Raw genomic sequence first — 26,760 nt, 5'->3', positions numbered from 1 at the left:
ACTTTGTTAGCTCTTTGGGAGGACGTTTCGGAATATGAACTTGTTTGGGTGGGGTTTGGGTTTTTTTCCTTGCATTTCCTAGTGTTAGCTTTCTATGGCCTGGATTTTGCAGGTTTTTTTTTTTTTTTTTTAATTAGAAAAATAGTGCCTAAGCTGCAAATGACTTGGGAATTGTACCTGGAATTACTCTGAAGTGTGCTGGGGGGGCTGTATCAGCACGGCCAAGCAGCAGAGGGTGCTGCAGCAGAACCTGAGGAGCGCGATCCAGCGTGGGCTTTGTTGTCCCTCTGGGTTAGTTCTCTTTCGACGTCTTTACAAGCCAGAGAATCTGATAGTTATCAGGTTCTTAAATTCACTAAAGACTGAAGTGAGGTTTTGGTAGAGTTTATTACTGGGTATTGAATCAAAGTAGCAGGTGAAACAAAGCAAAAGAAAGCCATGCATTTGCAGCAGAAAAAGGGGATTTGGCAGAAATTGAGCCGCTCCAGTTTTATTTTTGATTTATATTTGTACTCGATGCTCATGTTTAACCTCCTTTCAGGGCATCAGGACTTAGAGATCATACCATCTGTCATCTATAGGGCCTAATGTCTTACTGTTAAAATCTTCACAGCGATAACATATTTACAGAAGCTATATTCTTTTGCACGCCAAATTTGGATGAGAATGCCATTGCTAAGCTTGTCACACGGGGTGCTGCTGTCACCATTGCTCAGTCACAGAGCCGCGTCGCCAACATTAGAGAACCCGCTGCCATCAACAGGCCCCCGAGCCTCACAGAGTAGAGCTGGGATGGGGGAAAAGGTAAGGGAGAAGAAATTAATTACATTTCAAGAATTAATTTACTTATCGGGGGGGGGGGAAGTCTATAGATGAATTCTTATTTCATATTTGTTAATGTAATACTAGCTGTGAAGGGCGGAGCACTATTGTATTTTTATACTAATAGGGTTGGGACGTTGTTTTGACTGTGGCTTTAGTGATTAATTCACAGCTGTCAGTAATAGAGCACATCGGTTTATTGCATTTAATTTAAAGCACGTGTTCTTGTCAATTTGGAGATCATCCATGAGCACTTGTGCCCCGGCGTAAGTGTCAGTTCCAGGAGAGCGTCAGCCACATCCGAGTTCTAGTACGTTATGGGAAAAGAACCTTCAATATTGCTAAGCTCAGGCTGAAATCTTTCTGTATATATAAATGCAAAAGCCTCCTGCGATCGCTGGTTTGTCGTCTTAAATACGTATTACATTCTTTAGCTCGTTGGCAAAAGGTTAAGTTACAAGGATGCAAATTCTTTGGCATTATTAGTAATGCTCTGCTTTCCTGTTCCAACCGTAGTTTCCATGGGAAACGTTCCAAGGTCTGGAGAGAGGATGGAAACGCTGGTGGAGAACGTACCCATTTCAACGGGGCAGCGCTTTGAGTCGAACGTGAAGTACCGAAAGTAAAATAAGCGATTGATCTGTTTTGCAGCCGAGAGTTAGAAGAAAAGACAGTGTTTCCAAGAACTGCGAGGGGAGGGGGAAAAAAAAAAAGAGTTCTGAGTGGAAAATAATTTCTAAATCGGATATTTATACAGGATACGCTGCTCTGAAGATATAGCAGGTAAATTCAACTTAGGTGTGGAAAGTTTGGCTAATTTAACGGCTCAGATTTGTACACAAGCCCATCAGCTTTAATTCTTTTATTTATGAAGTTTTATAACCCTTGGGCGTGAGATTCTGGCGTGCTCCGCGTGGTTGGGTTTATCCGAAATACGCTTAAAAGAGTTCTGTAGGGACCCATAAAATTCCCCTGTTGATATTCTTTTTACTGAGGGGTGGGCTCAGTTAAGTCACTCGAATTTTTTCTGCGGGTTGATATGGGATTTTTAGGATTTTAAAAAATAAAAAAGACATTTTTTTTTATGGCCGTCCCTTTAAGGCGCGCCGAGCCCCGCCCCTTCCCCCGAGCGCGCGCGGACGCGCGCGCTCGGGGGAAGGGGCGGGGCTCGGCGCGCGCCTCCCTCGTCACGTGAGGCCGGTGGCGGGCTCTTCCGAACCGCCGGCGGTTCAACAACGGTAACGGGCGGCTCCGTCCCCGCCGCGGGGTGAGTGAGCCCCGCCCCGGCCGCCCCCTCCGCCCCGACCCTTCTGGGACTTACCCCCCACCACCACCCCCGGGCTCCTTCTCCGTCCCGGGAAGCGGACGGGTCTCAAGGACGGGAGGCTCGGCCGAGGGAGGCCCGCGGAGGCCTGAGGGGGGTCGGTTGGGGCGGGTTTATGAGGGGAAAATTTTTAAAAAACTAGGTTTAGACGGGGGGAGGGCAGGCCGGGTAGGGAAAATAGGGGAATTGTGAGACGTGGTGCGTGGAGGAGGCGGTGCGGCGGCTGCGGCCTGCTCGGGGGGGGATACTGGGCTGACAGAGGTGTCTGATGTCGCGACTGTCGCCGCTGTCGCAGCTCGTGGCTCTCCTCTGCTCCCGATGGACAGTGGCTGTCGGTGATTTCACCGCCAGGCTCGTCCAGGTCCCTGGGTGAAGCCACCTGAGGAGCATTATCGACAGGCTGAGAGAGCTGGGGGGGTTCAGCCTGGAGAAGAGAAGGCTCCGGGGAGACCTTCCAGCCCCTTCCAGGCCCTCAAGGGGCTCCAGGAAAGCTGGGGAGGGACTCTGGATCAGGGAGGGGAGCCATGGGACGAGGGGGAAGGGTTTTACACAGGAAGAGGGGAGACTTAGATGAGATAAGAGGCAGAAATTCTTTGGTGTGAGGGTGGTGAAGCACTGGAACAGGTTGCCCAGGGAGGTTGTGGCTGCCCCATCCTTGGAAGTGTTCAAGGCCAAGCTGGACGGCGCTTGGAACAGCCTGATCTACTGAGAGGTGTCCCTGCCCAGGGCAGGGGGGTAGGAACTAGGTGATCTTTAAGGTCCCTTCCAACCCGAACCATTCTATGATTATATCCATATATACGTGTACATTTCCTACACTTCCTTCTCCCTGGCAGCTCCTGTGTGCTCAGAAGGGTGGCACATGCCTGGTGGTGTTAGCAGGGTCCCGAGGGAGAACCCAAAGCTCCTTCCTGACTCTACAAGGTGCTGGCATTGTGGCTGTCACCAGGGCAGTCTTTTAGGCACAACCAGTCCAGAGCATCAAGTGCCAGTTTCACATAATACATTTTCTAACGTGACCACCTAACCTTGCTAAAATGAGATACTGCTAATGGCAAGTTAATTTTGTTATATTATACTCCTAAGTGCTGTGGAACTCTCTATTAAGCCTCTCTTATTATTCCTTACCAGGTAACATGAGAGTTGTTTGTGGATTTTTTTGTTTTTAACGTTTAATACTACACAGGAAAGCACACGAGATGTTTCTTATAGCACTCGCATACCATGAGCTAAGAGATATGGGAAGGGAGAAAGCTGTCACATACTACTTTGGGTGATCTGTTGAAGTATTTTGAAACACTTTGCACGTATATCTTCTTTGAATGGTGTATGTTGTATCACAGTGATTTGTTTTTTCTTCCAGTGGGGCTGTACTTATTGCCTGCTGCGATGGCGATGCAAGTGCAGTTCGAAGGAAACGCAGATACGTCGGCAGAGGAGGAGAGCTTTGGGCCACAGCTCATATCTAGGTTAGAGGTGGGTATGGAGTTAGCTCGAGGGTAAGTTTTCAAGACATCTGCTGGTCTTTTTCCTTAAACACAAGTTGTATCTGAAAATTGTGTTGATAAATTCTTACTCATCTTCTGTCAAAAAATCGAAAACAAAAAAAGCAATGTGTTAACAGTTATGTTTTATATTACATTGCCTTTCCTAACGTGTATTGGTCACCTCCAGCATCTATTAAACCAAACAGGGAATGATGTCTTCTGCCTGTTCTATGCCATCTCTATAAGTTAATAGCTTATGCAAACATTACACTGGTAAAAGGATATTATTTTTTATGGTTCTTTGTCTGTAAGTGAATAGGGACGTAACACTCAGTATGCTGACTTGTAATAACAGAGTTTGATCCACGTATGATGGAGGCAATTGAAGGTATTTAGTGGAAGTTAGATTAAGGTATTTGTGTCTTAGTGTGACCTTTTTTTCTCCCCTCCCATTCAGCAATGTGGTATAAATGCAAATGATGTGAAGAAATTGGAAGAAGCTGGATTTCACACTGTCGAGGCTGTTGCTTATGCACCAAAGAAGGAGCTACTAAATATTAAAGGCATCAGTGAAGCCAAAGCTGACAAAATCTTGGTAAGGGTGTTACGGAAAAGCTTTAACCCAAGAGATTCAAGAAATTTTCTTTCTGCTGGCTTAAAGTGTTCTGGTGATTTTGGAAGGCTCCATTAAAGATATGCTGAGAAGGGCATTAAAGACGACTAGAGGTATGACATGACTTCTGGTGAGAAGAGACAAAACCTACTAGGACCAGCTTCAAGAAGTGAAGAGGGAGGTCTGTAAAAATTATGGAAGGAATGGAGAGTATACCCAAGACTGACTATTATTTCTAGCTCAGTATTTCTCATGATAAGAAGGCTTATGATAAGCCAAAAGCAAAAAAGGTACTTTTTTGTTCAAGTTGTAATTAAGTTATGGAACTTCTTGTCGCAAGGCACAGTGGCCATCTGTAGCACAAATTGGCTTAAGAAGGGGCTACGTGCAATGTTGGTGGGGTGGTGTTCAGATCAGGAGCCTTGCTCACTCAGCCCAGAGGGTCACTCCCTCGTTCCCTGACGTGTTACACTCTTTCCCTATGCCTCCGCTGCTGGCAGTTGTCGAGGCAGAGGATACTGTGTTATGAATGGCTGGACCAACCCAATATAGCTGTTCTTCTGTTACGGTTTTTTTAAGCATGTTAATTGCATACCTCAGGCAAGTATTTACCTGGGGTTTACTTCTGGGGACTGAGAGTGAAGCCTGAGTTGTAACCTCACAGCATCTTCTTAGTTCAGGATGTGGAGTTCCTGCCAAACTGGTTCTCATTTATCAAAATCTGTCCTAGCACAATGTTTAACTCCAATACTTTTCTTTGCACGTTGATTTACTGTTAGGAAGACAGCTTTCCTAATAGGCTGTGTGCCCATTCTAGCTATTTCAGGTTTCACGTGGGGAAGATTTCCATAAAATACACAAAATGGTTGAAGATTTTTCTTTGAGCAGAATTTCAGTTCTGTTCAGAGGTACCAACTAATATATGGTCTATAAAATAAAACGTACGCCTCAAATTATATAGGTGCTTCTACCATTTCACAAAACAGAAAATTACAATATTAATTAGTCGAGAGGGTAAATGCGTGGGATGAACACTTCTTGCACTGTTTAATTTCGTTTTCTTCAGGCTGAAGCAGCCAAACTGGTTCCAATGGGTTTCACCACCGCAACGGAATTCCACCAGCGAAGGTCAGAGATCATCCAGATCACCACTGGGTCCAAAGAACTTGATAAACTCCTTCAAGGTAATAATTTTATTTCTCTTTATTGATTAGCCTTAGTTGTCTGCTTTTTTTTCTATGAACGTGATCACTGCACAGAAGCACATAAGACACACAAGTTGTAGTTGAACTAAAAAGTTCTGTTGTCTTGTATCACAACTGATTTTGTTTTAATAGCTGTAGAAATAGTTTTAAAACCTTTTAGTCATGATGCAATACCTAGAGCTATTCATTTTGGATGTCTCTAGTTTATTCTAGTCTGTGACCTATTTCAAGAAAACAAAGCCAAGTATGACTTTTCCCCCATTCTTACTTGTGATCAAAAAATCAAAACAAGTTGTTTCAGCTTTTCAGCGTCTTCAAAAATACACTTACCTAAGCTTATCTGCAACAAGAACAACCCTCAATATGAAAACCAGTTTTTCCAATTAAGAGTTTTGAAACTTTTAACCAAAGTGTTTTACTGAGTCTCTGTAAATGTAATACTTTAGATGTGGTCTTTATTTGAAGTATGCGCCCTATTAAAACTTATTTTATTATTATTATTATTTTCCCTTCAGGAGGAATAGAAACAGGGTCCATAACAGAGTTGTTTGGGGAGTTTCGTACTGGAAAAACACAGTTGTGTCATACCCTGGCAGTAACCTGTCAAGTGAGTGGTCCACTTTATTAAAATTAAGTATTCGGGATATTTGCTCATTTGTGCACTTTTCTCAACCAATAGAAATGTGATGCATATAAACAGCTGCAAAGAATGTATTTGCAGCACCCTTGTCTGTACTTGCAGCTTTCGAGGATCTTTTGTTTCATGCTTAATCTTCCTACTAGGATTGTGTTAGCAGCAGTTCAGTCTGTGATGGTTTTTACCTGTGTTTGACACGTTCTGTAGCTTTTTTTTCCCCCTCCTCACTATTCTGACAACAAAACTTAAGACCTCAGCCTTGTAGCATAATTCTGGGTCTTAAATGCCAGGAAGCGTTTGATCTCTCTTCGGGTGCTCTAGACTGCAGAGAACCTATCTTATCACCAAGAGTGTTGAAAAGAGAGAATAAACTGCGTTGGTTCGACAAGTTTCCTTAACTAGCTGCTTTTTTTTTCTTTTTTTTTTTCCACTAACATATCCCGAGCTTACTTCATGTTACTTTTGCAAAAGCCTTCAGCTGGCTCTTGCTTTCAAACAGTAGATCGGTTTTGGAGGAACCTTTTTTCTAATCCTAGTTTAAAAAAGTAGTAGTGTTTATTACTTTCTAGCGGTTGCTATTTCATAAAATATAGAGGCTTTGGCCTTAATGTGATCATTTAGTTCACACCCTTATGCACCGCAACTTACCAGCTCCGAGTTAAGCACCTGTCCTTTTATGTAGGTATCAGAGATTGACAATAGGAGTCTCTCTTCTCACTTTTCCCACATAAGTGACTTTAATCGCAATAGCTTGGTATGTTATTTCTTGTATGGTATCAGTTGAGAGCGTAAGGCGGTAAGTGGATTATTTGTTGATGCTTTATTTCACGTTCATTCATCTGCTTTTCCTTTAGCTTCCCATTGACCGAGGTGGTGGAGAAGGAAAAGCTATGTACATTGACACAGAAGGGACCTTCCGCCCAGAACGTCTTCTTGCTGTGGCTGAAAGGTCTGTACTTAGGGCTGGAAGTAAATTGGCATTAGTTGAAGAAAGGAATACTCGTGGGACAACTTAGTTACTTGATAAGGATCAGTGTGTAAATCAGCCTGTCGCCTTATATTCATGGAATTGTTGCAGTAAGAACTGTCCTTAAAAAAAAAACACAACCAACCAAACAAAACAGTTGCCTGCCTACCTACATGCATGTTAGACCGCTTCATTACATGTATTTTATAAAAACTAAGTTTATAGTTTTACTTAGATATGACAGTAGCTAATGTCATTGCTCCCTGGAATATTTCCTCTGCGCTTCTTACTAGTGTCTCTTTCAGTTTTATTGTTAGTGAAATAAATTCAAAGATTTTTCTTAAATTCTGCCAATAGCAAACAATGATTCTTTGGTAAAAAGGTTATCGCAACAGCAGCTGGAAAATTTTTGTTAGGAAATACAAGAGCATCCACTGACCAGTTGAAAAGCTGTTTTCTCATCTCCTGCCTCTACCTCAGAATGTTCTGATGTGGTTTTTTATAGTAATTGGCAAGTAAAACTTAATTACCCAAATAAAAATTCTGCTGTCTACACAGAGATTCTGGTTAGACTTGAGAGCCTGAAGTACTGGTTCTGTACGTGAAAAAAAGGAGCTGCTCTAGTCTTGTGATTCTTTAGGCTTTCTCAAAATTAAAACTGCTTCTGTAGGGCTTAACTTTCCATGATTGTTGTTTCATAATTATCACGGTACATATGCAACTTCAGTGAACTTGGGTTGAAGTATTTGTTTATCTTGCAGTGTTTATCGTTTGCTGAAATTGCGTCAGCTTGAACAGAACAGTAGCCCATAACTTTGGGAAATGGTGTGAAGCACATCACACCTGACTGAAGTAGGAGACGAATTTTAAGGATACAGAATGCAATTGTTCAGATTGGAATTTGGGCCTAAGCTTCAGATTAACAATTTCAGTCATATGATAGTTTTAAAAAATATTTCCACCAAGATCCTGATTAGAATGTTCGTGTCAGTAAGCTGTGCGCTTTCTTCTGGAAGTAATAAGGTGACAAACATGGGTTGTTTCTAAGCTGCGAGCCCAGATCGTGCAGCAAGGCTGGGCTGGTGTGAATACAGAAACTCAGATGTTCTGCGAAGATAAAATCAATTGGCCCGTTTTCTGCTACGCTTCTGCTAGTCTGATTTACGTTCATAGGTTTTCAGGCTGCATATGTGGGGCTTTCTAAAAAGCATTTTAAAAACTTTTCAACAAATTTCCTAGCTTAAAAAGCAACTGTCCTTTTTTTTTTTTTTTTACTGTGCATTTACAGAAGCAAGACTTAATTGCCAAGTGACTGTTTCCTTCAAATAGCCTTCAAGTATATGTCAAGGCCTGGCCTGTTGTTACAGATGTGTTCTCCACAGTTTCTTTGTTTTTATCCTTTGTCATTCCTCAGCATATATTTTTTTCGTGAAGCTCTTTTGTTGCCAAGACTGTGTGTAGGCAAAGCTGCTTTCTCTGTGCTGTAGGCTGATTTCACAGTATGTCTGCTTTGTAAGATCACGATGCGTAACTAACAGTCTGCATGGGGCAGAAACTTAAAGTTTAATTGGGTTTAATTCAGGTTAATTCTGTGCGGCTGCAGGCGGTCCTGCCATTCCTTTTGCCCCCCGGTGCTGGCATTAGTGGCTGCTGGGCTGTAGGCTGGAGCAGAGCGGTGGCTCGTGTGGTTCACTGCAGTGCAGCATAAACTGCTGGAGTGAAGCAGGGAACAAGAATGAGCAGCTGGGAGCGGAAAGAATGAAAGGGTAGAACTGCTGCTTTTTAGTAACACCTCAGATTTATGAGGTAAGGCCAGTATTTATGGGCCTCTCCATGACTGTGGGTAGAGAAATGAAGTAAGGTTTAATACCAAACCAATATGACGTGTTAGTCCACAAAAGTTCCTTTTCATAGAATCATAGAATTGTTTGGGTTGGAAGGGACCTTAAAGATCACCTAGTTCCAACCCCCCTGCCCTGGGCAGGGACACCTCCCACTAGACCAGGTTGCTCAGAGCCCCGTCCAACCTGGCCTTAAGAACTTCCAGGGATGGGGCTTCCACCACCTCTCTGGGCAGCCTGTGCCAGTGTCTCCCCACCCTCATGGTGAAGAACTTCTTCCTAACGTCCAGTCTGAATCGACCCATCTCTAGTTTTAATCCATTCCCCCTAGTCCTACCATGACCCAACATCCTAAAAAGTCCCTCCCCAGCTTTCTTGTAGGCCCCCTTAAGATCCTGGTAGGCCACTAGAAGGTCTCCTCGGAGCCTTCTTTTCTCCAGACTGAACAACCCCAGCTCTCTCAGTCTGTCCTCATAGGAGAGGTGCTCTGTATTTTCTTTATAGAGGGAGATGATCTAATTGACATACCATCCTAAATGAGTGAAATAAGGTCAAGTTGCTTTAAAATAGGAAGCTGAAGATTTGTGTCAGTACTGGATTTGGATGGTTTGGTACTGGGGGGAAAAAAAAATCTTTGGACGACATTTTACACAGGTCCTAGAGGTTAATTTGACAAATGTTCACTTTGGAAACATCTGGTATTACTATTCCTCCCTCTCTGCTGCTACTCTCTCCCTGCAGCTATCGAGTAATCGTCCCCCTGCAGGAAGTAATTTCCCTCACTTGTTTGCTACTGGAAGGGAATGCGCGCCTCCTAATCAGCCGGGGACAGTTCCAACTAAATGCTGTTAACTCTCTTTGAAGACAATTTAGCCTAACCCCACTGGCTTTTCCTGCCGCGAGTAGAGGAGTACTCCCATACTCCCTGTCACCAGTGGATATTTGTCAGCAAAAACCTCTTGGGCGCCGACGAGAAAGTGAAATGATGTTTGCAGTGGTCATAGGTGCATCCGTAAGAGGGTGCCTGTGCGTGGCTGTGTGCATAGAGTACTTCCAGTCGGTTCCAGCCCTTCGATACTGAGCCATATACTGGTTCATCCCTTTATACCCTGAGCGTGACGTCTGTGGTATGGAGTATTCCTTTGGCCAGCTTGTCCTGTCTGTGCTCTGTCCTGGCTGCTGTGGGAAGCTGAGAAAGTCCTTGACCAATGTAAACATTACTTAGCAACAACTAAAGCAATATGCGTTATCAGCGCTATTCTCATACTAAATCCAAAACACGGCAGCTGCTAGGAAAAAACATAGGTCTATCCCAGCTGAAGCCAGGACAAGTATGCCAACGGTAGCAAGAAAGGGTTTATAGTGTGACCAAGCTTTAGAAGAGGCTCCCCAGAGATGTTGTGGAGACTCCGTCCCCGAAGAGGTTCAAAACCTGCCTGGACACAGTCCTGAGCAACCTGCTGCAGCTGGTCCCGCTTTGCGCAGCAGGGTCGGACTGGGTGATCCGCAGAGATCCCTTCCAACTTCAGCATCTGTGAAATATGCTCAGTGAGAAATGAAAAATGAGACAAATTATGTATGTTCCCTCTCATTGGAAAAAATATTATTACAGTTCAGATCCAAGGAGGGTAATCAGCTGTTTCTCCAAATTCCAAAGGATTTCTCAAAGTGCTGTATAAATAATTTAAATACAAGATGTTGAATGTAAATATCTTTTTTTTTATTTTGGTAGTAAAACACTGACAGAGGTATTGCAGATGGAAGGCTGTTTATCACTGGTTTTCATTAGCAATTTACTGCTTTCAGAATATTCTGTTCCAGAATGGTAGCTTTCCTTGCCTGTGGTTCTATTTTGAGGAAAATGCCTGGTGTTCTACTTTACTATTGTTCTTGGCAGGAAAATATTATTTGAAAAACGGTTTCCAATCATTCTGTTTGCTTTTCATCGCTACGTTGTGTTGCATTTTTTTGCTGCCTGTACTTGTCTCTTAAGACTCTGCCAGGAATGTGAATTTCTGTTCCGGCCTTTAGGCAAACCTGATAGATAATTCCTAGCGATGAAATTGTCACTTTAAGATTTATTTTTTCTTCACTGATTTCTCCAGGTACGGCTTGTCTGGCAGTGATGTGCTAGATAATGTGGCGTATGCTCGAGGCTTTAACACGGATCATCAGACCCAGCTCCTGTATCAGGCCTCTGCCATGATGGCTGAATCACGGTAATTAGACTGATTAGATGGAGTGATTTGTGTGCCAATGCATATCCATATTGCAAAGCTGCCTGTAGATGATGAACAAATGCAAGTATAGATTACAAAATTGTGAAATGTCAAAGCAAATGTTTACTTCAAAAGTTAACTTTTTTGAAATATACTTGCTTTGTGCAGTGCTTAGCTCCGTTAGGTTTTGTTATTCTCAGACCGGATTATTCTCCGGCATGTCCAGATAATGAGCTTGGTGGATGAGCCGGCGGTCGTCAGGTAATACCTCCTGCCTTTGAAACGTCGGATGGCAGCGACTGACTTGAACTACGACAACTGATGTGACTGCAAAGAAAAGTGCCAGCCTGAGAAACAGTTCTAAAGATCAGCTTATAGTTGCTTCCAGAGCTGAAGAGTGTTGATTTAGAGCGTGCCAAGTGCCGAAGAAACCTCTGCAGGCAGCTTTAGTTTGAAACTAAGATTGACGGGCCTCTTGAGAGGGAAGGAGGGTGGTATGAGGTGTGTAGGAACCTGTCCACAGAAAACATTAAGTTCTGGGATAGTTTATAAGAGTACAATAAATCTAACTTTTTAGTCATGCAGCAACTTCCTTTGGGTTTACTGGGTTTTACTGTATAGTTGGTAATCTGAGCGTTACAGAACAAGTCAGTGTTGTGAAAAACAACAATTCTGCTAGCTGGCAGGTGAGAGGAGCTTACATCCACGTCTGTGCAGCCTCACTGCTCGCCGTCCGCTGCCACGCTCCAGGGGAGGCGTTATTTGTCCCTGGAAATGTTTATGGGAACCTTGTACTTCTCCAGATACGCGCTGCTGATAGTGGACAGTGCCACGGCCCTTTATCGGACGGATTACTCGGGAAGAGGTGAGCTGTCAGCCAGACAGATGCATCTGGCCAGATTTCTGCGTATGCTGCTTCGACTTGCAGATGAGGTAAGCTATGAATTCTGTTTTATTTTGTGGTAATTAGCTTTCTTTCTCTTGTAAAGCTTGTCAATTCTGTACAAATGGCTTCCTGCCCGCTCAGTGCCTGCTTCCATTTTGTTTTGAGAGGCATGAGAGCGTGGTTATGGACAGCAGAGAGTACAGCAGAAGCGCATGCATGGCTCTCTTCTTTTTTTCTTTCTTTTTTTCCCCTTTGTTCAGATTATGGACAATAAACGTATTTTGATTTGTTGCTTTTCTCCTTACAGTTTGGCGTGGCGGTTGTGATCACTAACCAAGTGGTAGCACAAGTAGATGGAGCAGCCATGTTTGCTGCAGATCCCAAAAAACCCATCGGAGGAAATATCATAGCACACGCTTCCACCACGAGGTGAGAGATCAGATTATCAGCTGCTATTAGCCTTGTTTTGAAAGATTTTATGAAACTAGCTCAGTACCTTTAAATTCAGGGTTTCTACATAGTCTGTCACTGGCAAGTCTGCGATTCTGTTGTGGCTGCCCCAACCCTGGAGGGGTTCAAGGCCAGGTCGGACGGGGCTTGGAGCAACCTGGGCTGGTGGGAGGTGTCCCTGCCCACGGCAGGGGGTGGCACTGAGTGGCCTTTAAGGTCCCTTCCCTCCCCGACCATTCCATGATTTGAAGTCCAGCCTGCTTCTCCACCAATGAATGCCACTCTGAGCGCTCATTCATCGGCATAAAATCAACACAATGTTTTCAGAAGTTCTTCCAGCTCGGCAGTGTGCTGTATTCACGTAATAACATAGAGTTTTAATGATTATGATAATGATTTACTGAAAGTAGGCTGTACATCCTTACCTGTTTCCTTTCTTTCTCCCTATTAGACTGTATCTGCGAAAAGGCCGAGGTGAAACCAGAATCTGTAAAATTTATGACTCTCCTTGCCTTCCTGAGGCTGAAGCAATGTTTGCCATTAATGCTGATGGAGTGGGCGATGCTAAAGACTGACGACTCCCTCTCGTCTCCCCCGTAACCCAAGGCTCGGGCTCCGTAGAGGACTCCTTTCTTTGCTCTTTGCGGCACCTTACGGATGCTTCCCCAGCGCAACTGCTCTTCGGACGCTGGTGTTTCAGCACAGAAGTCCATCAGATGAACACGCTTTGAGACCCATCTCGAGGTGTAGCTTGGGAGAGACCTACCCTCTTGGGCTTCAGGCACGTGTTAGAGTAACCTGAGTTCTTGAGAAGGTTTTCAGAAGACCACGGCCTTTGTGTTCTCCTCGTGGCTCTTGCTCCAGCTGGATCCTGCCAGCAGACATAGTGCGGTAACCTAAGAGTATGTGGCCATAGTTCATAACTTGGTGAATTTGAAGTAGCATTGATGGGTTTGTCAAATAAGAAGTGATGACTTAAATATTTAATGGATTGCTTTGATTATAAAATAAAGCAGAATGGTATTCCACAACAAGAATTTGAGGATGTTGCTGGGATTGATGATGATCACAATCCTTAGTCTTTATGTTAATTTTGTTTTGGATGCTGCAACGTGCTGGTTTTTGGGAACTGTTCGTTTACATGTCAGTTACATTTTTTTGTATTTCATTAATTCTCCGTGGAAATCTGCTTTTAATAAAAAGGACCATGAAAACACTGACACCATTACAGGTTTCTGGGATTCAGCCAGGTGTTAGTTCATACTGAGACATTTTTTTATCTGCAGGTAGCAAGAAGATGCACAAATCTTCAATGAATCTCAGTCTGGATTTTTTTTTTTTTCCTCCTAGCGCTAACAAAATGCATCATCTCCTTGATTGGAGGTGTGCAGTGCAACTGTCCTCTGAGTGCCTTGTAGATGTATTTTAAGAGTTTTTCAGGTTAAAAAGGTTCTTTTATATTATGCGCTATTTTTATATAAGCTATGCTATTGTGAACTACTCTAAACTTGATTAAAGAGAATAATATCACAGTGGTAGTTGGCAGCAAAAAATATTTTCCTTGTTCTCTGGCACAATTTTTCTGGGACAAATAATGAAGAATACAGAGGGGGCTATAGCTGAGCAGGCATAAGCTGCGTTTATTCGGGTAAATAAATACTTGTGCTGTATTGACGGGTGAGTCTCGTGAGGTGGTAACTTGTCTGCTCTCTCCTTAAGAGGCGAATGCCTTTGCTCGCAAGTTGTGCACAGCCACGCAGCTCTGCTGTTTCTATTCGGCAGATGCACACAAACGGCCGTGGCCATCACCATGGCCTGCAGCTGATTTTCAGGAATCAAAACTCACGTTAAAATGTTACTTTGGGGATTAAATTGGGGTTGGACTCTCAGTAAGGAACCGAGCTGTTCAGTCTTTAGTGACAGAGGTTCGGCACTTGTAGCTCACGCTTGCCCTACGTGTAGGTGTTGCCCTGCGTTGCTGTTGGCTGACGTGGATAAGATCCCGTTATTGCCTAAAGCTAGATGTTAATTAACGGTGTTGGCTGGGTCTGCTACAGGCTGATAAATCTGGGAGGGTGGGGAAATCTGGCAGATTCCAGCTCCTCGGGACCGCAGCTGGAATTAAAGGAAATGTTATGCCCTGTCAAAGACGTGGCTTGAGAATGGGACTGTGACAGCCGTCCTGGTTCTGTTCGGGTGAAACACAGCTGTGGCGTTCCCTGTTCTGGCGCTGGGTTCAGGTGTGAGAGGGGAAAACCACTTCCCCAATTCTTCATTGAGAGAAAAGGGACAGGCTGGGAAAGCCAGCAAAGTGCAGGAGCAAGGGAAGAGAGGAGAAACGGGTCAAACAGATGCCAGGAGGGGGTGTGGGACTGGCCGGGGGCACAGGCGAGGTGGCCCTGGGAGCTGGGGAGAAGCGGCGCAGATGGGGAGAGGCACCGGAGAGGACGTGGACGGATTCAGGGTGATCCGAGCTCCAGCCTCTGCCCCGTGCGGTGCTTTCCGTAATGTGTCTGCTTGTAGTACGTCTTCAGCTGCCCCCAGTGTAAAAGAGAACATTAAAATCTTATTTCAAATTGCAGGTGGGGTTTAAATGCTCTGAATACGAACTTTGAACAGGCTGAAGAATCCCAGGAGGACCGGAAGGCTGAAAGCAGCGCTGCCTCCGTGCTGTCCTGTGGCACTCGGCGGGGCAGTTACCCCGCTCTGCAGAGCAGCGGCGTTGCTGACGGAATTGCGCTGCTGGCCTTTTCTCCCAGGCTTCACCAGTGCCATCCGTATGTATGAGGACGGCTTGAAAGCACGCAGCGCGCGCTTTGCTGTGATTTCCAACAACCATCCGTGCTGGGGGGTGGTTTGGTTTTAAACCCCGCTTTGCAGGCGTGTCCGTGTCACTTGGTATCGTTTAGGTATAAATGACACTTCAGGGACGATGGAACGTTTGTTTTATTGCTTTGGCTACACCAAAAGTCAAAATGTCGTGTTTGTTTTCTGCTCTGCTGCTTCTTTTCAGAGTCCTTTGCAGAGAGGGAGATTAGCCCTGCCTGTGTCATCGTCTCCCGCTGCTTGTACGCCTCTGTGTGCTGTCGCTGGATAACTCCATCCAATTCAACCTCTTTTTTTTTTTTTTTTTCTCCTCTTCAAAGTCTGCTGAGGCTTTGAACAGCTACAACTGCACCTGAAGTCCTCTCTGCTCGTGTCGTGCTCAGCATGGAAAGGATTTTTCCGAGCAGCCTGCAGCACTTCCCTCAGCCGTGAGAGGTTGGTAACCGACGGGGGAGCGAAGGGCAAGAAACGAGGAGAAATTTGTTCCTCTTCTCGGAGCTCTGACACGGCTCAGGCTCTGAACGCAGGGGGGTTTGGGGGGCTTTGGTTTGTTTCTTTTATACACAACAACCCTTTTTGAAAGATCTTTCTCAAGTCATGACACCCGTAGCAGCTGCACAGCCAAGTATTCCCATAGGGGGGTTAAGTTGCTTACGACACAATGCTATGAAACACTAATTAAATAAGCTTATTGTCAACATTGCTTTAACCTCAAGGAGGCATAATTAATATTCCTTTAGTAAACATTTCTCCTGCTGTCTCCTTGAGATGCTTCTCTCAGTGTTTCCCCGGAAGTTCCTCTGGAGGCAGTGGTGTATGAGTAGAAATCGTGCTCACTTTGCCGTTCTGAAGCGTGTGTGTGTGTGTGTACGCCGTCGTCCAGCCGGTCTCTGCTGCGCTCCAGCCCCCGGCTCCAGGTGAGGAGGGCATCCTAACTGGATTGAAACGTGTACGGAAAGACGGGCATTACTCTGAACTACTAATGCTCACGTTAGAGCGCGGTTTGATTAAACTGACAACAGATGGCCTGCAGCGGTTTGTTTCCGTGTTTCCCGGGGAGTTGCCCGAGCCCCCCGGCAGCTGCCCTCTTTGCTCCTGGTTTGGGTTTCCCGGGGAGCTGGCGATGCCGGCAGCTGCCCAACCCGCCTGTGGCACACCCATTAAACCCCTTCGTCCACAAAGGCACGGCACGGGCAGCGAGGGAGGCTCCCCGCGGAAAGGACGCGGGCGCAAGGTTGTGCTGGGGAATATTCCCGTGTTTCCTCGAACAGCCCCGTCTCGTAACCCCGCCTGCCGCCCTGCGGGCAGGAGCTGGCTGCCCCCGCAGCCTGGGTGCGCGCAGTGTGTTCCTGATCCCCGCCTTTAGCAGCAAATCCGGCATTTTTCCAGCGTGCGGTGCGAGTGCAAAGTGCGGCCGGGCGGCTCCACTTCTCCCTCCCGTGGGCTTCGCAAATACACAAACCCGCCGTGTGGCAGCGGCGCGGCGCGGCATGTGCTTTTAATTATGGGGAGGAATCTTCGTTAAAAGGTCAGTCGTGTCTCTGCGTGTGGTTTATGTTGCCCCGTGCCTCCGAGACCCCAGGGCGCGGGTTTGGCCTCGCAGGGTGGCCCCGTGCGACCCCCACTCAAGGGCTGAGGTACGGCTTGGTTATTGTCACCGCGTAACGAGTTAATTGAACTACACAAACTCGTGCTTGAGCTCAGCGTTACCCTGCTGGCCTTGGCCGTGTTGGTCTTGGCGGTGGCGTGAGATCGATGTGTGTTTATGCGCTGAAATGCAGCTTTAATTCCCCGTTCTTCAATTCCTCATCCTTCCTGGCACAGACCCCTCCGTGGTCAGAAGAACTGAAAAGACAAATTGCCGACTCCTGCTGTGACTACGACGGCCATCTACCATCCACTGTTTCCCTTTCGGACTGTCTCAGCCTTTATTTTCAGCAGAAACTGTAAAATATAAATGGGTTTCTCCGTGCCGTAGAGTTACGTGGTTCTTCGCTCCGCCTGGCTCCAGCCACAAGACACTTGGGCGGCTTTAGTAACTCTAACCTGGAGGCTTCAAACCAGGGAAGAAGAAAAGTGAAAGGGGGGCAACGCCGCAGCTTAAAGTTAGGTCCAGAGCACGGAGCAGGTCTTACAGACCCGCAGCGAAGGCAGAGGTTTGCGCTTTGGGCAGGGAAGGGTTCGTTCCCCGCCGCAAAGGGCAGGGCGTGCTGGCTGGGCACGGGGGGGCGCGGGAGCGAAGGGAGGTTGGGGAGGTGCAGGGGGAAAGGGGAGGGGGGGTAGCCTTCAGAAAATAAAAATGCAAGACTTCGAATCTCGCTTGAAGTCATTTGTTTTTATTAAAGTAGTTGTATTCTTCTGCTTCTTCAATTTCTCCTGAGGATTTTCAGCGGAAGTCTGTAGGATAACTTGCCTGTACTCCTTTCTTTGTCCGTGCTTTGTATAAAACATGATCCTTTCATCCCTGATGGTCCGTCGCGTATCTGAAAACCATCTACATCCCCTGGAAAAGGAGGAAAGTACAACTGTGTGCAAACCTCCACCCCCCGCAGGGACGGGCTTTGCCGGTGTCAAAACTCTGCCATGAAAGGGAACCTTTGAGCTCGTCAGGGTTAACGAGCTCCAGCGCGGCCCCAGCCTGAGCCCATCAGCTCCAGCCCGTAGCTGGGGGGTCACGTCCTGCGCCACCCCTCGCTCAGAAAAGTGAGGTTCGTGTTCCTGACACTCGGTTAAAGTGGCCCCAGGACAGAAGGCGCGATAAAAGGCAACTCTGGACGCTTTGCTCCGTGACTCGCCTGAGTAACGGGTTTAGACACTTGGGTGTGTGGAACTGAGGGAAACGCAGCGCAGCCAGGTGGCGTGGGAGAGGGGGCAGAAGGTGGCCACGGTGAGGGGGATGATGGCCACGGCAAACAGAAGGTGGCCATGGTGCAAGATGGCCACAGTGGAAGAAGATGGTCACAGCAAGCGGCAGGTGGCCATAGTGAGGAGGATAACGGCCATGGCAAGCAGAAGACATCCATGGTGAGCAGGTGGCAGCCATGGTGAGCAGAAGATGGTCACAGTGAGTGGAAGGTGGCCATGGTAAGCAGAATGTGGCCATGGCGAGCAGAAGGTGGCCATGGTGAGGAGGAAGATGGCCATGGCAAGCAGAAGGTGGCCATGGTGAGGAGGATGATGGCCGTGGCAAGCAGAAGATGATCACAGTGAGCAGAAGGTGGCCATGGTGAGAAGGAGATGATCACAGTGGGCAGAAGATGGTCACAGTAAGCAGAAGGCCATGAGGAGGATGATGGTCATGGTGAGCAGAAGATGGCCACGGCAAGCAGAAGGTGGCCATGGTGAGGAGCATAATGGCTGTGGCAAGCAGAAGGTAGCCATGGTGAGGAGGATGATGGTCATGGTGAGCAGAAGATGGCCACGGCAAGCAGAAGGTGGCCATGGTGAGGAGCATAATGGCCGTGGCAAGCAGAAGGTAGCCACGGTGAGGAGGATGATGGCCACGGCAAGCAGAAGGTGGCCATGGTGAGGAGGATGATGGCCATGGTGAGCAGAAGGTGGCCATGGTGAGCAGACGACCTGCCTCATGGAAAGGGGACGCTCAGAGCTGCCCGTGTGAGAGCCGACTCCTGCGGGAAAGGCCGCCGCTGGGATGTTGGGGGTGAAGCGGGAGGCGCAGGGGCTGCGCTGAGCGAAGCGCGGAGGGCTTGGAGTTCCAGCTGCAATGGAAGCCTGAGCGCCCACCCCTGTGCCACGGCCCACGCTCAGGAAAGAGGGGGGTAAGTGACTTCGGATTCGTAAACCCCCAACGGCGCGGACTAAGGTGAGAGAAATCTAAAGGTCCGTATACAAACATTTATTAGTGTCCCAAAATGATTAGCGTAGCTCTTAGCAAGTCCACGGCACGTGGTTAGGCGTGTGACAAATGATGGCAAGGGCTGAGGTGCGTCCGTCGTGTTCCTTAACAAGGGGAAGGCAACAGCTTGTGGCAAGCGGTACTTGAGGTCGTTACTTAATGACTCTGAGGGAAAAGAGAAACTGAGGGACAGAGGAAGGAAAAGACAGAGAAGACGACAGAGATAGAGAGATCACCGGTCCTGGTTCCAGCATCTTTTTCAGGGAATCTTCCCAGGCATAATCTTCTTTCTTGGAAAAATCTTCCTGGGTACGGCCTTCTTTCTTGGGAAGCATCTTCCCAGGCAGGATCTTCTTCTTTCGTTTCTTCTTTGGTCCCCCCTAGGGGCACTTATTTTCCCCTTTTCTGTTTGCTGAATTAGCAGGGTCCACCCCCCCTTGCCCAGGACAGCCTCGGCTCAGGTTTCGCCCTTCTCCCAGTGACGTGTAGCGTGATTTGGGTGGAGAGGCGAGTGCCATGGTCATACATGTTCAGCATGAGCTCTGCAATCCTCATTAGCACATGCAGGGGATGTGCTTTCACATGCACTTCCCAGATAATGAAGCAAAGGTCACTCCTGGGACACAATGGCCTTGAGAACTGAGAACTAGCGAGCTCACCACACGAGTGGCAGAACGATCCCGTCTTCACAAGACAGTTCTCCCACACTTTCAGGCGCCAGAAGCATGAGCCTCATCAGCTCTTTGAAGGCCAGGCCTGCGTTATTAGTTTCCTTGCGAGTGTTTGAGGCGTTCCATGGGAGGCTTGGAGGGGCTCCTGCGCCTCGGCAGGGACTGTACGGTCCGTCTCTTACACCTGCCAGAAATGGGGGGGTTTAGCAGAGACCGGGCAGAAGGACGGTGGATGCTGGAGGTGTCGAAGGCCTCCGTAGGAACCGGGGGTTGTTTTCTGGCAAGGGTAACGAGTGAACGAAGCCGTCCCCAGAAAAAAAAGCATGTTTGGGGCATTTTTGTTCTACTTCTGACCCTGGTCCCAGGTCTCCTCTGCCCGCGTGTGCGCTCCCCATCCATGGGCGGGCAGGGGGGGGATAAAGGCGCCTTTCCCAAGGTGGGACCTGCTGGAAGAGAGGAGGAGGGCCATCAGTCACGCCAGGCAAACCGTGCTGGCCAGAGAGGGGCTTCTCACCCCTTGCCGTGTTACCCCGACATCTGCCCCGCCAGGACCCCCCCGTCAGTGTAAATCCCTGCGGGTGGTGGTTTCACCTCTCCTCCCTCCGGGGGGTGGCCCCGGGCCAGCAGCCCGCGCTGCCCAGCCTCACGCTCGCCCAGGACGAGCCGCCGGCTGACGGAAACCGGTGATTATTTCCCTGTTACAGGGGCCAGAGGGGACTGACGCCCTTCTTCTCGCTGGCAGGACGCTCCTGTCCCTCTGGCTGCCAGCAAACACCCCTCCAAGAGCTGTTAATTACAGGCGAAGCACGGCGGGCAGCCCCTGCCTGCCATCCCGGGGCGCACCGCCATCCTCACCCGCTGGCATCCTCTTCCTCGAGCAGGACTAACTGGTTTACTCTACTCCACTCTGGTGAGACCCCACCGGGAGCACTGCGTCCAGTTCTGGAGCCCTTACTACAAGAGAGATACGGACGTGCTGGAACGCGTCCAGAGAAGGGCCACGAGGATGATCCGAGGGCTGGAGCACCTCTCCTATGAGGACAGACTGAGAGAGCTGGGGTTGTTCAGTCTGGAGAAAAGAAGGCTCCGAGGAGACCTTCTAGTGGCCTACCAGGATCTTAAGGGGGCCTACAAGAAAGCTGGGGAGGGACTTTTTAGGATGTTGGGTCATGGTAGGACTAGGGGGAATGGATTAAAACTAGAGATGGGTCGATTCAGACTGGACGTTAGGAAGAAGTTCTTCACCATGAGGGTGGTGAGACACTGGCACAGGCTGCCCAGAGAGGTGGTGGAAGCCCCAACCCTGGAAGTTCTTAAGGCCAGGTTGGACAGGGCTCTGAGCAACCTGATCTAGTGGGAGGTGTCCCTGCCCAGGGCAGGGGGGTTGGAACTAGGTGATCTTTAAGGTCCCTTCCAACCCGAACAATTCTATGATTCCATGAGTCTAAGTGATAAAGAAGCCAATGAATTCCCTTGGCCGCCTGCAGCTGCCGGAGGAGAGCGAGGGCTGTGGCAGCCGGCCTGGCAGGAGATGCGCGCACCCTTTCGGGCCCGTTTCAACACCGTTCCCAGAGCCCGAGCCCAGCTGGTCTGTGAGTGCGGAGCTGAGGGACAAGCTCTCTCCCGCCTTCGCGCAGTTGCTCCGTTACCGCAGCCCTCTCGGGGCCGGGACTACGCTTCCAGCTCTGTTTTTCCTCCCAGACAGAGCCCTTCTTTCACCACAACCCAAAAAAAGCCCTTGAATTCCTGCTAGCGATGGGGGCGACAGTCGAGGGAGGTGGAGGCTTAACCTTCATAGAATCATAGAATCATAGAATTGTTGAGGTTGGAAGGGACCTTTAAGATCATCGAGTCCAACCTTTAGCCTACCCTGACAAGAGCCACTTCTAAACCATGTCCCTCAGTGCCCCATCTACCCTTTTTTTAAACACCTCCAGAGATGGTGAATCCACCACCTCCCTGGGCAGCCTATTCCAATGTTTAATAACCCTTTCAGTGAAAAAATGTCTCCTAATATCCAATCTAAACCTCCCCTGACGCAACTTGAACCCGTTTCCCCTCGTCCTATCACTTGTCACCAGGGAGAAGAGGTCAGCCCCCATCTCTCTACAACCTCCTTTCAGGTAGTTGTAGAGGGTGATAAGGTCTCCCCTCAGCCTCCTCTTCTCCAGGCTAAACAACCCCAGCTCCCTCAGTTGTTCTTCATAAGGTTTGTCCTCCAGGCCCCTCACCAGCTTTGTAGCCCTTCTCTGGACACGCTCCAACACCTCAATGTCCCTCCTGTAGCGAGGGGCCCAAAACTGAACGCAGTACTCGAGGTGGGGCCTCACCAGTGCCGAGTACAGGGGGATGATCACTTCCCTAGTCCGGCTCACCACACTATTCCTGATACAGGCTAGGATGCTGTTGGCCTTCTTGGCCACCTGGGCACACTGCTGGCTCATATTCAGCCGGCTGTCCACCAACACCCCCAGGTCCTTTTCTGCCGGGCGGCTTTCGAGCCACTCTGCCCCAATCCTGTAGCGCTGCATGGGGTTGTTGTGACCCAAGTGCAGGACCCGGCACTTGGCCTTGTTGAACCTCATACCATTGGTCACAGCCCATCGGTCCAGCCTGTCCAGATCCCTCTGCAGAGCCAACCTACCCTCAAGCAGATCAACACGCCCGCCCAGTTTAGTGTCATCTGCGAACTTACTGAGGGTGCATTCGATCCCTTCATCCAGATCATTGATAAAGATATTAAAGAGAACCGGCCCCAGCACCGAACCCTGGGGGACACCACTTCCTGCCTGTAAATCCAGCCCTTCGGAGGTTGAGCCATTTATCTCTCCTGTTACCTCCGCCAGCCGGGGAGATTGACGAGTTTCCTGCCTTCTCCATTGGGCAGAGCCGTGGCCATCCCGGCACCGCGGCGCTCGGGCATCGCACCCAGGTTCCGCCCGCACAAATGGGGGGGGGGGTTCGGCTCTCCCTGCGCCAGGTTGGCAGCTTCACCCACCAGAATTCAGCGTTTGTGCTGCTACGGCAGAGAAAAGATCCTCAGGAGGAAAGGGATGGGGGGGGTTGGTGGATCCCTGACCTGCAGCTGCTGGGCCACCAGGAGCCGTCACCACTGCGTCCCCCCGCCCCCCTTGGGCTGGTTTGGAGGCAGCAGGACCCCCCCGCTGACAGCCCCCAGACGCAGCAACGCGTCTCCCTTCACTCCGGGTCTTGCCGGGGGCAGATCCCCAGCGACGTTGCGTCCCCCGGCAGCTTTTCCAGCGCCCCCGAGGTCCAGGTCTCCCCAGCTCCCAGCCGGCCGCGCCGACGGCCAGTTCCTCTCTGAAACGCAACGTCCTCCACCCCGGTTTGTGGTGAGCCGTGTGCGATGGGTAACCCCGCCGCTGGAAAGCCCGCGGCAGCGCGGGATGCAGCACAGGCGACGTCCTGGCACCCATCAGGGCCGCAGCTGCCCTGCAGCTCTTCGGGTCGGGTTTAACAGATGTGGATGATGGGCTCCACGGTGCAATGATCTGCTGCGGGAAAACCCGCTCCCCTTCGCTCAGCCCGTACCGGCTCCTGCGAGCTCCTCGTCTGCCGGCGCAACCGTCCCCAGCTCTGCCCGCGCTCTCGGCAACGCGCAGCTGCCGGCAGCACCCGACGGAGCCTCCTGAGGACGGAACTCATCGCGCCTTCGAGAAGACCTCAAAGGTCCCCAAAAGACGCCTCCAAGACGCTCCAGGCAAACCCCAGCACCGCCCTCTGCCCGCTTTGAGACGCCGCTTGTGTGGGCGCAGTGGCAGCCGGCACCGCACGGGACCTGTAGCGATGGCCCTCGGGAGCCAGGGGGGAAGAACCCAACTGGAACTGCCCAAAGCGCTCGCGGGGGCGACGGGACGGAGCAAGGATGGCACCGGGGGGGGCTCGCTAACGGCGGGGGCTTAAAACAAAGTGCTGCCCTGGGGTCCTGTGCCGTGCTCGGCTGCCATGGCCACAACTTCTGCATGTTTTTATATATATATTATTTTTATTTTTATTTATATTAAAATACATGTAATATATAAAACCAAATATAAATATATATTTATTTATCTATATTTAAATATATATTTTTTTAAAAAATATATATGTATATCCTGGAGAAGAGAAGGCTCCGGGGAGACCTTCCAGCCCCTTCCAGGCCCTCAAGGGGCTCCAGGAAAGCTGGGGAGGGACTCTGGAGCAGGGAGGGGAGCCATGGGACGAGGGGGAAGGGTTTTACACTGCAAGAGGGGAGATTTAGATGAGATATTGGGAAGAAATCCTTTGCTGTGAGGGTGGTGAGCCCCTGGCCCAGGTTGCCCAGAGAAGCTGTGGCTGCCCCATCCCTGGAGGGGTTCAAGGCCAGGTTGGACGGGGCTTGGAGCAACCTGGGCTGGTGGGAGGTGTCCCTGCCCAGGGCAGGGGAGTTGGAACTAGACGACCTTTAAGGTCCCTTCCAACCCAAACCATTCTATGATTCTATGATTTTTTATATATATACATATATACACACACACAGAGCTATATATTTCTATACACACATATATGCGTGTATATATCTCCACTTTGGATGGAAGTTTGGCAGTCTCAGGAGGAGGGAAAGGGCCTCCTCTCGCCTTTGGCAGGGAGGGAACCGCCCTCGTTGCTTTTTAACGGACGAGTGAGGCCAAAGTGGCCGGAGTCCAGCGGGAGGGTGAGAGACGCCCTTCGTTCCCTGCTGCTCCGTTGGCATGAGCCCCCGCTGCCTGCGAACAGCTTCCGAACACCCCAGTGCTCCTCCTGGTGACCCTCAGCCCCCCGAGGGATGCGGTGCCCGGGCATCGGCTCCCTCCGCCGCCCTTCCCACCAGCGCAGGAGACCGAGTCCGTGGCACGGACGGGCTGCGTTCGGTGGGACCTCATTTCGCCCAGCGCCTCACGTCAAGCGGGACTCTGCAGCTACGGTTTTGCAGGTTGCAAAAGCCCGATTTTATGGTTGGGGGGTGGGGGGGGGATAAAGCTCAGCCTGGTGCAAACAGCAGGGACGAGCCCAAAGCACCCCGCAGGGCAGGTACCCCAGCGGGGCTGGGGCGCTGGGTCCTGCCTCTGCTGCTGCGGCTAACGAAGGGCCGGCATAACGAGCTCTGGCTGGCTGCACGGCTGCAGGAGGACGGGCAGACGCATTTTGCTGGTGCGTTAGAGCTGACACCCCCCAGCGGTGCGCAGCCATCTCCCCCCCACCCAGGGCATTTAACTAAGCTCCCCGTGGGCGCAGCAGCCGCTGTGAGCCGGGCACACGGCCGAGAGCCCCCCTCGAAGCCCCTCTTCAACATTTCAGCGTGACACTGCCCGTGTTTTCCCCCTTTACAACCTCCTTCACGCCCCACCCTGCGTCCCCTTTGGGGACCCCCCCCCCGACTGCCAGCCGCAGCACCCGGAGGGATGCGATGGCGGGAGCTGCAGCTCTGCCAGCGTCCCCGGAGAGCCCAAACTGGGTCTCCCATCCCCCCCCCCCAACGCCTCCCCCGAGCCGCCCTCCCGAGCACGCGGGGGGGACACCGCTCCGTCAGACCCAACTATCACCAGATTTGGGGTATTCAAGGCAAATAATTTCCCAACGCCTCCGGGGTGGGTTTGAGCATCCCTTTGCTCGAGGCTTCACCGGCTGCTTCCCCAGCGCCTTTTCGGGCAGGTTTAATTAGTGCGTAAGGGCTGGCCGTCATTAAGGTTTACAATAAGGAGAAGAACATCGGAGCGCTCCTTGGGTTAATAAATCTGAGCCCAATTCACCGCGGCGCTTCAGGCCGGGGAAGCGGAGCCGTGAGTTGAGCCGCAGCCGTGTGTCTGGGGGAGTAAATGGTGGGGGGACAATAAAAAGCCTCTTGGTGCTGTTTTGCAGCCAGGAAACATGTTTTTGGTTCCCCTCACCCTGAAAAAAAATAACCCCAGTCGAAGGGTACCCGGGGAAGCAGCTGGATGGCCCCAGGACCCCCGGCTGTGGGGCAGTGCCACCCCCTCCGGTGACACCCCACAGGCGCCAGGGTCCCTGTCACACCGTGGGGTGCCCACACGTCGGGCTCCTCGTGACCGCGTGGGAGGAAAAATCCCCCCCGGAGCAGTTCGACATCATCCCAGATAACATGGGAGCCAACCCGGGGGGGGACGAGAGCTTACAGCAGATGGACTCGTGCAAACGTGTTCCCCATTCAAAGAAGAACCCTCTCCCCCGACCCCCCTCCTCCCAGCTGACGCTCTGCATTTTTGGCATTTAACTCGTCTACATTCGCTTTCCTGGTCAGGGCTCGTGGGCGGCCGCAGCCCAAGGGGCTCGGCTCAGTTTGGGGTCTCGGGGGGGGTTTTGCTTCTCTGATTGATTTCCTGACCGTCTCCTGTATTTGTTTTTCTATTTATCTTGTCCTTGATCCGAAGCTCGCCGCTGGCAGCGGGAATCTGCAAAGCCTGAGCTCAGCCGGCATCGACTCCGGCTCCTCACGCAGCCCCGAAACGCGCCTGGTCCCGGTGCTCCCGAAAAATGTGTTGATGAACGCGCTGCTTAGGGAAACACGGGGAACCGGGGACTGGCTCCTTCGCAACGGCCCAGGGCCCCTCGGCATCCCCTTCCCCTGGGGACGGCACCAAAAAGTCCACGACCGAGTTACCAAATTAACAAGAAAATGGCCCATCTGTGTCTCACCCCGCGGTCAGGGGTGGGCTTCACCTCCCCGGCATCGGGGGCTGCTCCGGGTGAAGCGGGTACATCGCATCTCCAGAGAGTGGGACAAAAGCGGGATTAAAGTCTCCTTGGCGATGCCGAAAGGGAGAACACCTTCCTTCTTTCTCCTTCGGGAGCACCCCCCGACCAGCAAAAGCAGGAGGGAAAAAGGCAATACCGTCTATCCGCGGCCAACGCGGCCGAGGAGCAGCCGTCGGAGCGGGCGAGGAGCAGCCGTCGGAGCGGGCGCGGAGCCGGCCGGGATG

The 26,760-nt window shown here is 50.1% G+C and overlaps 2 protein-coding genes across 3 annotated transcripts in view; both read left to right on the top strand.

Annotated features, from left to right (window-relative positions):
- Positions 1-271: 271 nt before the first annotated feature.
- RAD51 (RAD51 recombinase) lies at positions 272-17,446 on the top strand. Of its 2 annotated transcripts, none has more exons than XM_063333986.1 (12): positions 272-291; positions 614-804; positions 1,339-1,605; positions 3,510-3,622; positions 4,091-4,228; positions 5,313-5,430; positions 5,967-6,058; positions 6,943-7,037; positions 11,002-11,115; positions 11,919-12,048; positions 12,309-12,430; positions 12,903-14,233. In XM_063333986.1, exons 4-12 carry the CDS (start codon positions 3,536-3,538, stop codon positions 13,024-13,026), a joined length of 1,020 nt encoding a protein of 339 aa, XP_063190056.1. In that variant the 5' UTR covers positions 272-291; positions 614-804; positions 1,339-1,605; positions 3,510-3,535; the 3' UTR covers positions 13,027-14,233. The 2 variants fall into 2 exon arrangements, 1 of the variants encoding a protein (XP_063190056.1); XR_010070922.1 differs by lacking the exons at positions 272-291; positions 614-804; positions 1,339-1,605 and adding exons at positions 1,987-2,089; positions 15,034-15,228; positions 15,598-17,446 and having other exon boundaries at positions 12,903-13,353.
- A 6,982-nt stretch (positions 17,447-24,428) lies between these two features.
- Positions 24,429-26,760, top strand: part of LOC134514657 (uncharacterized) — a 2,421-nt gene continuing 89 nt past the window's right edge. The window contains exons 1-2 of the mRNA XM_063332735.1: positions 24,429-24,755; positions 26,212-26,760. The exon at positions 26,212-26,760 is cut by the window's right edge and continues 89 nt beyond it. Coding sequence (XP_063188805.1) covers positions 24,609-24,755; positions 26,212-26,760 — 696 coding nt within the window. The 5' untranslated portion in view covers positions 24,429-24,608. The remainder of the gene's footprint in view (positions 24,756-26,211) is intronic.

This window comes from Chroicocephalus ridibundus, chromosome 4 (assembly GCF_963924245.1).
Source record: "Chroicocephalus ridibundus chromosome 4, bChrRid1.1, whole genome shotgun sequence".
NCBI classification, from domain to species: Eukaryota; Metazoa; Chordata; class Aves; order Charadriiformes; family Laridae; genus Chroicocephalus; species Chroicocephalus ridibundus.
The sequence above is the reverse complement of the archived record's forward strand: the minus strand, read 5'-3'. Positions and strand labels throughout refer to the sequence as shown.

What these genes read in the sequence shown, in the direction of transcription:
- RAD51 (XM_063333986.1), top strand. Translation starts at nt 3,536, where the DNA reads ATGGCGATGCAAGTGCAGTTCGAAGGAAACGCAGATACGTCGGCAGAG. An exon ending in ACTTGATAAACTCCTTCAAG is followed by an intron (nt 5,431 to 5,966) that starts GTAATAATTTTA and finishes TTTTCCCTTCAG; the next exon opens with GAGGAATAGAAACAGGGTCC. An exon ending in CTTCTTGCTGTGGCTGAAAG is followed by an intron (nt 7,038 to 11,001) that starts GTCTGTACTTAG and finishes TGATTTCTCCAG; the next exon opens with GTACGGCTTGTCTGGCAGTG.